This window comes from Carassius carassius, chromosome 35 (assembly GCF_963082965.1).
Source record: "Carassius carassius chromosome 35, fCarCar2.1, whole genome shotgun sequence".
Lineage (NCBI taxonomy): Eukaryota > Metazoa > Chordata > Actinopteri > Cypriniformes > Cyprinidae > Carassius > Carassius carassius.
Window position 1 is genome coordinate 24,791,685 of NC_081789.1, and position 15,330 is coordinate 24,807,014.

Here is a 15,330-nt window from a genome sequence, read left to right on the forward strand (position 1 = left end):
TTCTGTCTTTGTAGGGATGCCATCGACCCGGTGCTGTACACTGCTGTTCTTTCATGTTTAACCACGGACACCCGAAGCGCTCACAGATAGGTACCCAAGGATTGAAACCAGTGGGAGATATCCGAAGTTACATCTCCCACTTCGGGATTTCGCGAGCCGGTCTTGAAACGAAACGAGTGGGAAATGTCCGAAGTTATTGCTTTTTTGTAGCGAGGTGAGAGTTCGCGAGCTGGGACTTACTCCGGATGCCGAAGAGTGTCGGTATCGATACTTGTGTGAAGACATGATGCCAAATTTTCGGCAATTTGAAACTGCTGTTATGAAGCGAAGTCAGGATATCCGAAGCGCACTTTTGTCTTGCAGGGATGCCGACATCGGGTTTGAAACGAAATGAAGAGGAAGATGTCCGAAGCTATTGCTGTTCTGTAGCGAAGTGAGAGTTCGCGAGCTGGGACTCGAACTCTGGCTTCCGAAGAGTATCGGCGTTCCATGTCAGCGCGCTGCTCACCCGGCTATCGACCTCGAAGCACACCCACAGTGATTTCTGGTATACTTATGTTCGTAACATGAAGCCTGTTTCTCTGAAACCACGTGATTTTGGCAGTCGTGTATGGAGGACCAAACCTGCAGAAAATAAAAATTAATTAATTAATAAATTAATAAATCTGTAAATAAATACATGTGGGAATAAATAAATATAAAATGCATGAATAAATACATTTAAAAATAAAATATTTAAATAAAATAAATATATACACGAATGAAAGTATAAATAAATAAAAGTAATTATAAAAATAAATGTAAAATAAATACAGAAAATAATACATAAAATAAAAAGTAATTTCAAATATAAATTCAGGGTTAAATTTGATTACAAATGAACTGTTGTTGGTTTACCACATCATTTATCTCACCTTTTTAATACATTTATTTATTCATCTATATATTTATTTATTTTTATTTTCTGCAGGTTTGGTCCTCCATACAAATCCTCTCGCTTTGGCTGGCGCTGAGCGAGAGAGACGCGTTTTTACAGCGCTGCACTTTGTAACCAATCACACAGGATTCTGCTGAGCTGCAAAGACCAATCAGAGACGTTGAGATGAGTCATCGCTGAAATGTTTTGTTCAGTGAGCGCACTCGCTGCAGGAATTCTATTCTCTGACGATTCTCTCATAAGAAACAAGAAGGTACAGATATAGGCCTACATACGATGTAAGATATTCATTTCAGAGTGTAAACAGCTTCAGTGAATATACTGAGAGTTTATGAGAGTGGTTCAATTGTTATTTGATAATATGAATGTTCTTTGCTTTCTTTTTCTACGATGAAAGTGTTATAATTACAATGTTCACATTAAAACATCGTCAGTCATATATAATGGCATGACACCGACACATATACTGTAGTACCTAAGTAAAAAGCTGGGGTTTTATGCGTAGTTTGATTGCACTATTAGGCTATATGCTCATCTCACATTATAGATCGGCTAATATTAAGGTGCAAAATGCATCTACTTACACATATTTGAGAATCGACATATTTCATGTTATATTTAACACATGAATCTTTCGGAAAAAACGGGAAAAAAAATAATAAAACGATAAGCCTATATCAGTTATATTTATATGGCTGCTGTAGGACGAGCATGACGAGCTTTATTTAGCATTTTTGTCAGTAGAAGAAATACAGGGCACAGAAATTAAAAAATGAAAATAGCAGAGAATAACACATATATTACAAAATAATTTTCATTGTAATTAATGTGAGCATATATTATTTACATTATATGTCTAATATATATATATATATATATATATATATATATATATATATATATATATATATATATTTCTTCTTACATTCTTAGTCTAACAGTGTACTAAAATTATTTAGAAATGAACATTCCTGGAAACCAGACTATTCTTTATGCTGCTGCTAATTGTATGTAAAGCTTTATATAGAGTTTTTGTGTACATGCAGTTGTCTTTTAAAAATTGGAAGTCCAAAATATTAATATAAAACTCAAAATTACAACAAAGTCAAAACATTCTTGTATTTTTTATTTTTAAATCTCAAAATCTTTCATATTAACATTTTGCCCTTTTTTATAATTATGACATTTTTAATCTCATAATTGTTTCGCATGATTTTTTTTTCTTGTGACATACAGTATCGGCTTCTATACTTATTACCTTTAAAATGAGAAATTATTTATTTCAGATTATCTAATGCGCATTTATTGATGACACCAAAGGTTTATCTCTCCATTTTTCACCTATGAAATCAGACTTGACCACAAGGTGGCGCCAACTTGTTAATAAAGACCTGCTTGAGTGTTTTAAACACTTCAAAAATAGGCAACTAACAAGAATTAAATGCTGAAAGAAATGTATTTCCATAGGTTTCCATTCATTTCTACCCATCGTTTTGAAATGCAAAAAAAAAAAAATGCAAAATTTATACAGAAAAATAATCTTTATTTTGCAGTTTTGCCAGTAACAGTAATACAGGTAAAACGAGTAATACATGTAAAATGAGAAATGAAAATAGCAGAGAATAACACATGCAAAAAATTTAATAATTTTAATTGTAATAAATGTGAGCAGAATAAATGTGGGCAAAATGTATTTACAGCATATATATATATATATATATATATATATATATATATATATATATATATATATATATTAACTCTTAATCTAACAGTGTACTAAAATTATTTATGCTGCTCATTGTATTTAAACTGTATAAAGAGTTTTTGTGTACATGCAGTTTTGTCTCTTATCCACTGGAAGTCAAAAATATATTAACATGTGATCATTTTTAATCTAATAATTGTTTTACCAAAGCATGTTTTGTTTCTTCTTGTGGCACACAGTAAATGGGTTTCTATAATTATTACCTTTAAAATTAGAAATTATTTATTTCAGATAATCTAATGTGCATTTATTGATGACACCAGCTCATAACTGAAGTCTTTTTACTAGATATGGGTATTGGAAAAATGAAGGTTTCAGCTGTGTCTGCGGCAGGTGTGTCCAGGGCAGGTGTTTTCTTGGAAGACAGGTAAGAAGATGGGAAGGATGAAAGTATGGTTGGAGCCGGAGACGATGGTGTGATGGAGCTTCCGTTGTCATGCTGTGGAGTTATATGGGACACACACGTGCACATGCACCCGGTGTCCATCAACAGCCTGATAATGTCGTTTCTGAATCTGACCCCAACGAGTGCGTAGAGCAAAGGGTTCAGGCAGCACCTCACATAAGCCAGATTGCGCGTTATGTTTTCCTGAAGGTGGAACTTGGTCCAGTCTTCGCAGTTTATCTGAGTGGGTTTGAATATTTTAATCAGAAGCACCATCGTGTAAGGAAGCTGAAAGAGAAGGAAAAGAACCACCAGAAGTGCCATCAGGCGCAAAGTCCTCTGTCTGCGCCAACAGTTGCCACCGGCACGGATCAAGGCACGTCCGATCGCCCCGTAACACACCACCATCGCCACGCAAGGGATGCAGAATCCTGCGATCTTTGCCATCTGGGCCCACAGCTTCCATTTACTCACTGCATCGCCCCAAACTTTCATATCACACAAGAGGACGTCTGAACCCATGTCGTTCTCCACGGAGCTGAAGAGCAAGTCTGGCAGGCTCAGGAAGACCGAAGTTACTGCGACTCCAAGAGCAGACAGTGTGCTGTAAAACAGAGTCCCAGAACTCCTCTTCCGTATGGCCCTGGTGCGAACCACCACCAAATAGCGATCAACACTAATGCAAGCCAACAACAGCAGACCTCCATAGGTGTTGATGGCATACATACCACGGTTTAGCTTGCACAGCCCCTCTCCGAACTCCCAGCTGCCGATCAGTGTCTCTCCCGTCTCTAACGGAAGAGTCAGCAGAAGCAGCAAGTCAGATAGAGCCAGGTAGAACAGGAAGACATCGGTCATGCAGCGTAGACGTAGACGACGGTATCGTGCAAAGGTGGCAATGACCAGCCCGTTACCAAACACACCTAAGAAGAAGACAATGAGGAATACCGTGGTCTGTACAGCAGTAATGGTCAGCTCCTGCTCTTTGCTGGCTACACACAGCTCCTCAACATCAGTGACATTGGCCTCGGTGACCATATCAGTATAATTGTAATCATAATCATAAGTGTAGCTTGATGTAAAATCTTCTGTAGTTGAATCAAATTGCGCCATACCTGCAACATGGCAGAAACAGTTCATCAGGTTGTCATCTTTGATGCATCAATTTCTAAGTCCTCTAAATGATCAACATGATCAAAACCTTCCTCAAAACCCTGTTATACACAATCTTTTCCATGCATTCTTTGTTTTAATTATTAGTTCATCATCCTTAGCAAGTAAAAGGCTAGTATAGTTGACCTTATTTCATCTTACGGTTTGCGCATATAAATAACAACTTAACCAAAATGCATATTTTTGCTTAGTTTGGACTTCTGAAGAAAAAAAACCTGATATGTTTTCCCATATTCTCAATATACTGTATCATCCTATAGGGGCCATGAAAGCTCAATATGATACAAAACATAAGAAACTACATGCAGTTGTTTTATATTTCGATTTTGTATAAAGGTTCAGGTTGTGTTAAAAGGGTTCAAAGGTTGTGTTATTGCAGTTTTCTACCAACTAATGGCGCTATTGAGATTCTGGTTTCATGTGAATACTAATCTCTAAACTGAGAATGTTTAGATTTCTACAATGTTTAGAAAGTGCTAAAAAAACAATAAACAATTATCTGATCAAACAATTACACATTTTTCATAATTTTTAATCAACCTGTCTGTCTTAGTTGACTAAATTAGTCATGTCATTCATAATTTCACGGGATTAAAGCAGGAATCTAAGGGGTTTCCTAGTGATTGAAGCAGAAAAAAATCTAAATCACTTGCTCAGGGATGCAGCTTAAATTTTTATATTAAATAAATAATGCTGAAAAATAACCAAAGGTTTAGTCAATTATTGTGGATGTTTAGTTTAACAAATTCCTTAACACATCTTTTAAAATGCAGCTGTTAGTATGTTTTTTAATTGAACCAGCATTTATGTCAATTGGATGTATCTTTCTTTTTTTAATGCAAAGCTTAGGCTACATAAAAAAAATTGGGATTCATTTGGGGTTTGCATTGCTTGACTTGATTTTACTGTCACGTAATAATATCGTAATGTCTTGTGGTCGGTGTGAGTTTCCTTCTCTTAAAACTATGCGTTAGTTTTTTATTTTTTATTCCTCATCGTGTTTCATTCAGTCTTGTGAGTTTTTCAGTTAGTGATATTTCTCTTAAGAAATTTATGGTGTTGTTTGTGACGCATAGTTTAATTCAGCAAGCAGTTTGATCTCCGTGTAACGAATAACTTTACTTTTAACAGGCTAGCTGTTAATAATACAATTTATATACTTACATACATATAAATACGCCCTTAAAGTAGTTTGTTATACACAGGCCTATATTTATTTGATCTTATCCAGAGTTTTATATATATATATATATATATATAATTATTATTATTATTATTATTATTTTTTTTTTTTTTTTACTCGAAAAACATAAGATCGGAAAGTCTCGCGTGTCACAACAACAAACGGTATCTATAGTAACTCGCGCCTGGGTGCTGCCAGATGGGTCTCTTAAGAAATGTCACCTTTAGTTTCAGGTGTGTTTTGTGGTGAATGAGAGCACGAAATATCTCTGTAAAAAATCTTCAAATAACGTCTAGGATGAAATTGTACTCATTCTAATACTCATCGCGTGCCACAGTCAGACAGTCGTTGGCGTCAATCTGTCATCCATTTCACGCTTTCAGTCAGCATCGCGTGCCAACGCGCTTTAAAACACTTTCGTGAGGAACGGGTTATTTATTCGAGCAGAAGTGAAGCTGGAAGAGCAGACTGAAGGGAGATCTCTTTTTATGATGGTTTTGTGGAGACACAGGCTTCTGTGCGACTCTCTGGTTATGAGAAGGAAGAGGATAATGATGATGGTGACGATGAAGCTCAGGACTGCATCACAGGTTTAAGCCAACGGCGAGACTGCATCAGAAACAACCGTAAGCTATCAAACGTTTATCAAATTAAAAATAATCCAGACATAATACATTTATTTAAAAAAAGTGTTTTAATAAACCATGCTTTAAATAATCCTAATTGTTCAGTTCATCGTGTTAATATATATTTTTAAACTGAGTTTGCGCTTAAAGTTGTTGATTTGATAACCGAAAGTGGCAATGCTTTGGCAGTGTTTTAATAAATTATGTATGCAGATTTAATTTAACACATTTAACACAGGTTTAACACAGATTTAACATTTAAATACTAGAATTAAAACACGATACATTTTATAATTTGCAACAATGGGGAAAAAACGAGACAGAAAAATTACATTTTAATATTTTAAACCGAACACATTCGTATCGGAATACAAAGTTTTTATTTTATTTTTTATAATTGATCAGTTTATCTATTTTTCTTATATTTGAGCTCTATAATAAAAGTTATAAATAACCCATATGTCGATTGGTTCAGTAATGTTAAATTATATTTCTCACATAAATAAAACCAGTTGATTTAGATGTTACCATTTCTTTAATGTTTACACATCAGGTAAAATAAAAAGTTTATTTGTAGCCTGGTATCTGGGATAATGTTTGTTTATTTGTTTATTTATTTTTATTAATAAAAATAAATTAACTTTCTGCATTGATATCTCGTAAATTATATTAAATATAATTTATATGAAATAAAAGCTTTTTTTTACCATAGAAAAAATATATAAATACTACTTTTGATGAAAGATTGGTGAGGTGTTAAGCCTGAAAATGTGGAATAAATCATATTTACCCAACTGCTATATATATAAATATATAAAAATATATATAAAAAAACACTAGTATTTCAAACATAAATTATTGTAGACATTATTATAGAAATATATTACATTGATATCCACTGTTATTAAGTGTTTGCAGTGAAAATACCATGAAAATTTAATATTTTGTCTGCAAAAAATAAAGCATTTTATTTTTTGCGTAGCCTAATTCACAGATATAAATGCAGAACTGAAAGCATATATTTATTATTACAATCTTAATAACAATCTATCTATCTGTCTGACTTCCATTAAACTCTGAATGTGGGCATCTGTAACCCTGGAAGGTATTAAATTCAATAATATGTGTGTTGACTCACCTCTGAGCGCAGGTCTTCAGGATATCTGCCTGTAATTCAGACCTCAGTGGTTTCTCTGAACTTCTCTGCTGTTAAGGGGCCAGTGTCACTCTGAGAGAAACTCTGCCTGGCACCCTATTTGGGCTTTCACTTCTTTGTTTGGCTGACTTTGCATTGCCCCACATTTCACACCAAAACATTTAAAGCACAACGAATCTCATAAACAGGAGGAGGCGTGTTTAAGTGTGGTTGCTGTTTCCTTAAAAGAGCACCCTAAGATGGTTTAGCATCAAAAGCCATAATATTTGAGTCACAAGCATGTGAACCATGATTAAATCAATGGTAATTAATGCACATCTTTTATAATTTCATGGTATCGCAGTGCACATTGCACGTCACATTGCTTTATGTTAACATGACTTCAGGACTTTTTTTTAGCAATCTGAACTTATCTCTGTTTTGCAACGTTAAATCATGCAATAAGCAGATTTTAAAGGATGTGCTTAGAACAGTTGTCTGTAGTTTCATAAATATCAGATTTGGCAGGCAATTTTCAGCTCCACCACACAAATTTAAATGCTAAATTTGTCATTTAAATTTAAATGCTAAATTTGTCCCTAAGAAAGTCCCTGCTTGCTAGGTAGTACTTTTTCAAAGGGCCGGAACTTCTGGGGGCGGGACTTGGACGCGTAACATTCTGATTGGTTGAGTTCACGCAACATTGTATTTCAACCACCATATATTTGCAGAATTGTTTAAAAATATTACTGTTATTGTGTAATGAAATGTAGTATTAAAATGATGTTAATTAGGTTTATTTTAAAAGACATGTCACCATGCAGACGATTTGCCTTCTTGGTACTTTAGACCACAATGGGAACGCAGACAGTAACAGGTCTGGGGGGGGGAGTTTGTGGGACAAATTGATACACTGAAACTGATACATGAAAAATGGATTTAAATCATTATATACTTTAGATCATTTAGCCTAGGTCATTTTCTGCATAAATGTTTCTTTTGCGAAACTCAAAAAACAAACATGGAAGAACAATTATTCTTTTCTAATAATTTTTTATTTATTTATTTATTTTTAACATAAAAGGGATAGTTCACCCCAAAATTTAAATTCTGTCATAATTTACTCACCCTCATGTCGTTCCAAACCTGTATGAGTTGCTTTCTTATGTTGAACATAAAAGATATTTTGAAGATTGCTGGTAATCAAACAGATGGTGATCCCATTGACTTCCATAGTATTTTTTTTCCTACTATGGAAGTCAATAGGAACCACCAACTGTTTGATTACCAGCAATCTTCAAAATTTATTTTATGTTCAACATAAGATAGCAACTCATACAGGTTTGGAATGACAAGAGGGTGAATAAATTATGATAGAATTTTTATTTTTGGGTGAACTATCCCTTTAATTACTTACTGTAGGAACTCTTGTAGTTTTGTAGCATTTATGTGATACATACATTATATATATATATATATATTAGTGCTGTCGAATGATTAATCACAATTAATCACATCCAAAATAAAAGTTTTTGTTTACATAATACCTGTGTGTGCTGTGTATATTTATTATGTATATAAAAAAAACATACATACAGTATATATTTAGGAAATATTTACGTGTTAAAATGTATATATTTATATTCATATATTTTATATTATATATAAATATATTAAATATACAAACAACATTTTCATGAATTATAGACATGCATGTCTGTGTATTTATATATAAATAATAAATATACACAGTACAATCATTTGACAGCACTAATCTATATATATATTCATTATTAGTATACATTTTTATTGTATTGTTATATATAATTTATATTATATATATATATATATACATATATATATATATATATATACATATATATATATATATAATTTAATTTCTACATATATATATATATTAGTTATTTGCAATAGAATGTAATTACAGTTGAACTTGATAGATGTTTGTTTAGATGGTTTGGGTCTCTTGGCTTGGTCTTGAGTTCAGCAGAAAGTCATACTGGTTCCCCAAAGTGCAGAGACCAGGTAGGTTTTATTGTGGTTATATTGTAGGTTTTGATCAGTGGAATTTGAGGTCGAATCTGCATGGGTGTCTGTTGCACCAGAACACCACAAGCTTTTAAACTTGCAAACGAGAAGCAGTATGTTTGCAGAAAATAGTTAGATAAAGCGTTCTGTTCAAAAACATGTTCCATGGGACATCTGATAAAACTGCATTTCAATATTCAAGCCCATTTATTCGATAAGTAACCATATAAGCAGCATCATGTTCAATCAGTCGGTCCGTATCAGTGGTCCTGATCACTTATTTTGCATGAATGATTTATAATAATAATAATAATAATTAACTAAACACAATCCTTATGTCTTAGTTTTGTGTACATATAATTTAGTCTGTGTAAGTATCAACGGATCGTAAAATTCAATTGATTCTCAGAGAGCACATATCTTTTCTCACACAATGCCCTACACCCTTTCTCTTTCCCATCCGTTTCTCTGTTTTGTTTTGAGTAATCTGTGGTTGGCAGATCGTTGATGGGTACAATGTTTACTTGAAGCATGCCGTTCACAGTTCATTCGAAACACACACACACACACACACACACACACACACACACACACACACATAACATTTGACCTTGTTTTGCCTGTGGAAGGTAATTGCGAGGCATTAGATGCTCTCAGTGCAAAGTCTGTTCCAAGAAGTTCAATTTGCATCCAAAAACATGTCAATGTTAAACTTTATTAAGAGTTGAGTCTCCTGCACTTCACGCTAATGAAAATAGCTGCTGTTGGCAATAACCAGAGGCTGCTAACTAAGTTTTAAAGTTTTGATAACAACAAAATTAGATTTTAATCACTGTTACATTACACACACACACACACACACACACACACACACAGTTTGTTGTTGTGAAAAGTGGGTTCATCCCATAGGCGTAATGGTTTTTATACTGTACAAGCTGTATATTCTATGGCCCTACACCAACCCTACACCTAACCCTCACAGGAAACTTTGTGCATTTTTACTTTCTCAAAAAAAACCTCATTCTGTATGATTTACAAGTGTTTTGAAAAAATGCGGACATGGGTTATGTCCTCATAAGTCACCCTCTCCTTGTAATACCTGTGTCATACCCATGTCATTATACAGAGTTGTGTCCTTATATGTCACAAAAACACGCCCACACACACACACACACACACACACACACACACACACACACACACACACACACACACACACACACACAGACACACACACACACACACACACACACACACAAAACACCTAAAATCTACTTGCATATGGCATATATGGACACTTTGATTTCAATAAAATTCTTAATTCAACGCTTGTAAATTTATGTATTATGTTTGGGTTTTTATGCATTTTCTTAAATGCAAAAGTATTATTTTCATACATATTTGCTGCATTCTGCAATTCTTATATGCTGCTTTTTGCGGTTTTAAAATAAGTTGTGTGTATGCTTGCAATCAAGTTGATAGCAGTATTAATGAAATGAAATGCTTATGACCGTTTTTTTTTTTTTGTGCAACACTTCAATTTTGTCACGATACGAGATGTGTTATAGAGTGTCACAGGAAGTATGCTTACTTGGTGCAACTGGACAATTTCCGATCAGAACGATAATGCAGAGACAGTGTTGGTGACATCTGCAGACTCTACACTGAAATTCAGTGTTATACAGTGACCCAATTAAAAATTATTATTATTATGCAAAGTTTCAAAAAAATTATTTATTTTTATTTTTTTTTGGGTGGGGGCAGCTATATATATATATATTTATATAGGTATATATATATATATATATATATATATATATATATATATATATATATATACGTATATATCTATATATATATATGTATGTATAGATATATATATATATGTATATATACGTATATATATGTATGTATATATATATATATATATATATATATATATATATATTTGTTTTTTTTTTTATTATTAAAAAAAAACTGCTTGCTATTTCTAGTTAACTGTAAATCTAAAGTTAGATATGTTTCTAGATCATGGCAACTATGCTAAAAAATTAACTTTATATTGTTGTTTTCAAATTTACTTACTTTTTCAGGAACACACATTTAGTGGAGCTTTTATATTATATGTTTGTATTGTTTATCATTAAGTGTTATTTATTTTTTTATTTTTTTTCTGTTTAAACCAACAAATATTGCAGGTTGGGTTAATGCACCAAAAAAAAAAAACCTTACTTTTGTGGTTCAGTGCCATTTGCCCTTTCTTTATAAACACTAAGGGATACTGGATAAATATTAAAGGGATAGTTCACCCAAAAATGTAAATTCTGTCATCATTTACTCAGCCTCATGTTATTTCTAACCTGTATGAGTTTCTTTCTTCTGCAGAACACAGTGTATTTTCCCACACTATGGAAGTCAATGGCTACCGTCCACTGTTTGGTTACCAACATTCTTCAGAATATCTTCTTTTATGTTCAACAGAAGAAAGAAATTCATGCAAGTTTGCAATAACTTGAGGGTGAGTAAATAATGAAAGTTTTTTTGTATGTTTTTGGGTTACTGTCCCTTTAACATAGTTGATAATTTTCCAGGTGTGTGTACACCGTAGTGGCAGATGTTATTAGATTTTTTCATGTTTAGTAAGCTGTTGTCTTGTGATGTCAGGTTGGGTTTGTTCCTCTGTCAGAGTTGCCGGTTAGATGACTGTTAGCCTCATCGTGCTTCACAAGTGTTGAGGAATATGGCTTTTAAAGACATTATAAGAGTTTTATTTCATGTGAGTGTTTATGTGATCAATGTATAATACATATCAATACATTTCAGTTCGATTAGCTTTATTGTCACATCCTGGAAACAAGTCATTGCAATACAATAGATATTCAAGAATCTGTACATACACACTAATACATTACAGGCACATGCTCAACTCCACATAACTGAAGAAAACATTCTGAAATAATAAATCATAGATCAACGAAGGCATAATTTTAAGTTCACTCAAGACATTTATTTAGCAGATGAATTTAACTCTTAAAGCACATGCAAACATTTGCCTTTGAGGTTTTTCATCTTTGTCAGTATGAGACATCTTACAGGTCACCAAAAATACACAAATAAGCAAAATTACCCGCAGCATGCTCACATTTGACTGGTGGTGGGTGTTCATTTCACACCATGCTGTAGAAAGATGCCATGTTTTCAGATCAGCACTTTTCCTCATGCTGTGTTATGCTATGTTTGTTCAGTTTATGCTTTTTCTTTTCCATTTTTTTTCTATTTTTATCTTGTATTTGCCAGCAGATTTTTTCCTCACATACGGGCCGCTGACTGAAAGCAGACGTGCACACATGGCACTGTTTTCTCAGAGTACTGGGTGCCATTTAGATAACTGTGCTCAAAATAAAGATATTGATCAGTAGGGCAGCTTTTTGGGTAATATGTGACAGGATGTGACAGATGTTTGGTAGTGGCAGCACTGCCAAACTAGCTAAAGCCCATTTCCTGTGAGTTATTTGCAGAAATGAGTCCTGTTTTTTTATTTGACACTGTGCCTGGAGTGTTGTTAGCTTCATGCCAGAAATCACAGTTTACAGCAGTTATAGAATCTCCACAGCTGTGAAATAATAAAAACAATATGTATATAGACGTATTTTTACATTTAACAAAACTAGTTTATTAAAGTTCTTAAACAATTGAATTAAACAAAGATTATTGGAGTACATTTAACAAGAAAATTCTATTTTAGTCTTTCTATTTAAAAATTGCATATTTAAAATTTGCCAATTCTTTGTTATTATTTGTGAAATTTACTAATACTTTCAGAGTGAACATTTTTCTACACTGATTTTATTTCTGAAGTAGGAAAATTAAGATTATTGGAGTAAGTTTTACAAGAAAATACTATTTCAGTCTTTCTACTTTCTAAATATCACATTTAATTAATCGTAATTTATTTGTAATTATTTGTGAAATGTAAAAATATTTTGAAAACAGGTTTTTAGTGTGTTTCTATTTTGAAAAAAAAAATGAGCACAAATGTTTTTCCTTACAAATTCTATTATCAACAACCATAGATGAGAAATTTTAATTGCTTAAATGTCCATAAATTCTTTTGGTTTTCTATTTTATAGCTTATTTTTGTTTATGTTTATTTATGTTTTAAATACAAAAACATAAAAAAGAAACTTTCATTGTAATCTCAGAGTTTTACTTTTTCGATATAATGATATAATGAGTTTTTAGATTTAAAAACGATCAGCAATCATGCTAATTTGTTTAAAGTAATCTTTATTCTGAAGTATTCTTTAAATAGATTAATTACAGGAGTACTTTCAGTTATTTGGTTTTATATGTAAAAAAAAAGTAGGCTATAAATGTTCTGTTGATCTGTTGACAGTAAATGACCTTTTAGACAAAGTGTGTCAGGTCTCGTTGCATGTTTATCCCTTGTACATGTTCTCCGCAGACAGCATGCAACCTCACGTAAATCAGCCGCAAGTTGTATGTTTAAATATTGACGTCTGGGTTTGGAGATCCCCTTATGGCACGTATTTGAGTAGATGCAGAAAAACAGCATTAACACTAAAAAACAATGTTTTGCTGCTGAGTTGGCGATGAAAATTGTGAAATACTATTGCGTCTTCTTGAATTTATAGTTTCTTGCATTACATCACGTATTAACTGAGCTGTCCGTTGTACTGCTTAAAGCATGAAAGCTGTAAATGGTCAGCAGAAACGTTCATATTTTTGCAGTGATCCTGCAATTAAGCATGCCAAAAAATTACTAAATCCTGCTGTGTGTGCTGTGGCATCATGAAGTTTCAGCTGTTTTGTTTTATTACCTAATATTATCTGAATTTGAGACATAGTTTAACAGAAGTGATTACAGCAAAGCTCTTTCGCAAACATATTGCATATTTTCATTCGAAATCTATCTACAGGAAGACCTAAAAAATGAACACAGCCAACAATTGTTTAAGATTATACAATTTTTCGTCTTCTGCAACATTTTGCTTATAAAGGCACGCCATGTGCATTTCAGCTTCAACTTTACTTTACTGTCATTCTCCCACATACAGAGTAAGAACGAAATGTCATTTCTGACGGACCAAGGTGCAAAGACACTGACAAAACAAGTATAAACACATTCATTATGAGGGTTAGACATCTTTAGCTGTTTACATGTATAAAAGTGTGCTTTATTTGAAATCGAGTTTCTGTAAAGTTTTCTGTGTTGCATAATTCACTTTGTGAAGTTTATTTACTCACCTTGATTATAATGTTGGATTACCCTGATCTTTGTAAACATTCATGTCACTATACTGTTGATCGCACTAAGACAGAAAGCTTTATTTATTTCAGAATACTGTGTGTACACCAGATTATACATCACATAATTGTGAACAGGGTTGAACATAAAAAATATACAAAAAAAAAACAATTGCTGTAAATTATGTAATTTTTTTAATGCATTGCAGTCTGCAAGGGACTAATTTGCACTCGTTGTGGAAAATTTGCAAGATCACGCTATAAAGATAGAAACTATGAAAGGTGTCAGTCTGGAAGGAAAGTGTTCTCAAAGAAAGCGGCAAAACTATACAGTTCGAGTCATACCTGCAAACCACAAGAAGTCACTTAGAATGAAATTGTGGTAAAATGGCATTTTAGTTAAATAAATGAGTTACGACTCAAAGAGTTGCCATAAAGAGATTTTAATTTCTTTTTCAATACAACATTGTTAAAGGTTCTTTTTTGTAATTATTGGTTTCATTAAGAACCTTGAACATCAAGAACATTTTTATTCCTCAAAAGGTTCTTTATAGTGGAAAACAATCCCTTTGATTATTTAAATGTTCTTTACACCAAGAAAAATTCAGGTTCACTGGAAGGATCTTTGAGAAAACAAAAATTCTTCTTCTTTGGCATCACTCCAAAAAACCTTTTTTGAAACCTTTATTTTAAGGAGTGAAATGAAGACGTGTTTTACGGTCAAATTATTGATTTATGATTTACTGAAAGGAAAATGAGAACAGTAAATAAGTTTATTTGTTGTCCTTTTTCTTAACACAGTAGGA

At 32.9% G+C, this 15,330-nt stretch overlaps 1 protein-coding gene and 1 long non-coding RNA gene across 2 annotated transcripts; one reads left to right on the forward strand and one right to left on the reverse strand.

The window, feature by feature from the left end:
- Window positions 1–2,697: 2,697 nt before the first annotated feature.
- LOC132116320 (C-C chemokine receptor type 7-like) lies at window positions 2,698–7,753 on the reverse strand. The gene is made up of 2 exons (XM_059525112.1): window positions 7,211–7,753; window positions 2,698–4,205 (listed from the first exon to the last, which is right to left on the reverse strand). The coding sequence occupies exon 2, from the start codon at window positions 4,201–4,203 to the stop codon at window positions 2,953–2,955; it is 1,251 nt and encodes a 416-aa protein (XP_059381095.1). The 5' UTR covers window positions 4,204–4,205; window positions 7,211–7,753; the 3' UTR covers window positions 2,698–2,952.
- LOC132116322 (uncharacterized) lies at window positions 5,601–12,977 on the forward strand. Its single transcript, XR_009425622.1, has 3 exons — window positions 5,601–6,072; window positions 11,642–11,774; window positions 11,921–12,977. It is a non-coding gene; the product is annotated as an uncharacterized LOC132116322 (long non-coding RNA).
- The last annotated feature ends 2,353 nt before the right edge of the window (window positions 12,978–15,330 follow it).

Coding starts and splice junctions, on each gene's coding strand:
- LOC132116320 (XM_059525112.1), bottom strand. CDS start 4,203: ATGGCGCAATTTGATTCAACTACAGAAGATTTTACATCAAGCTACACT.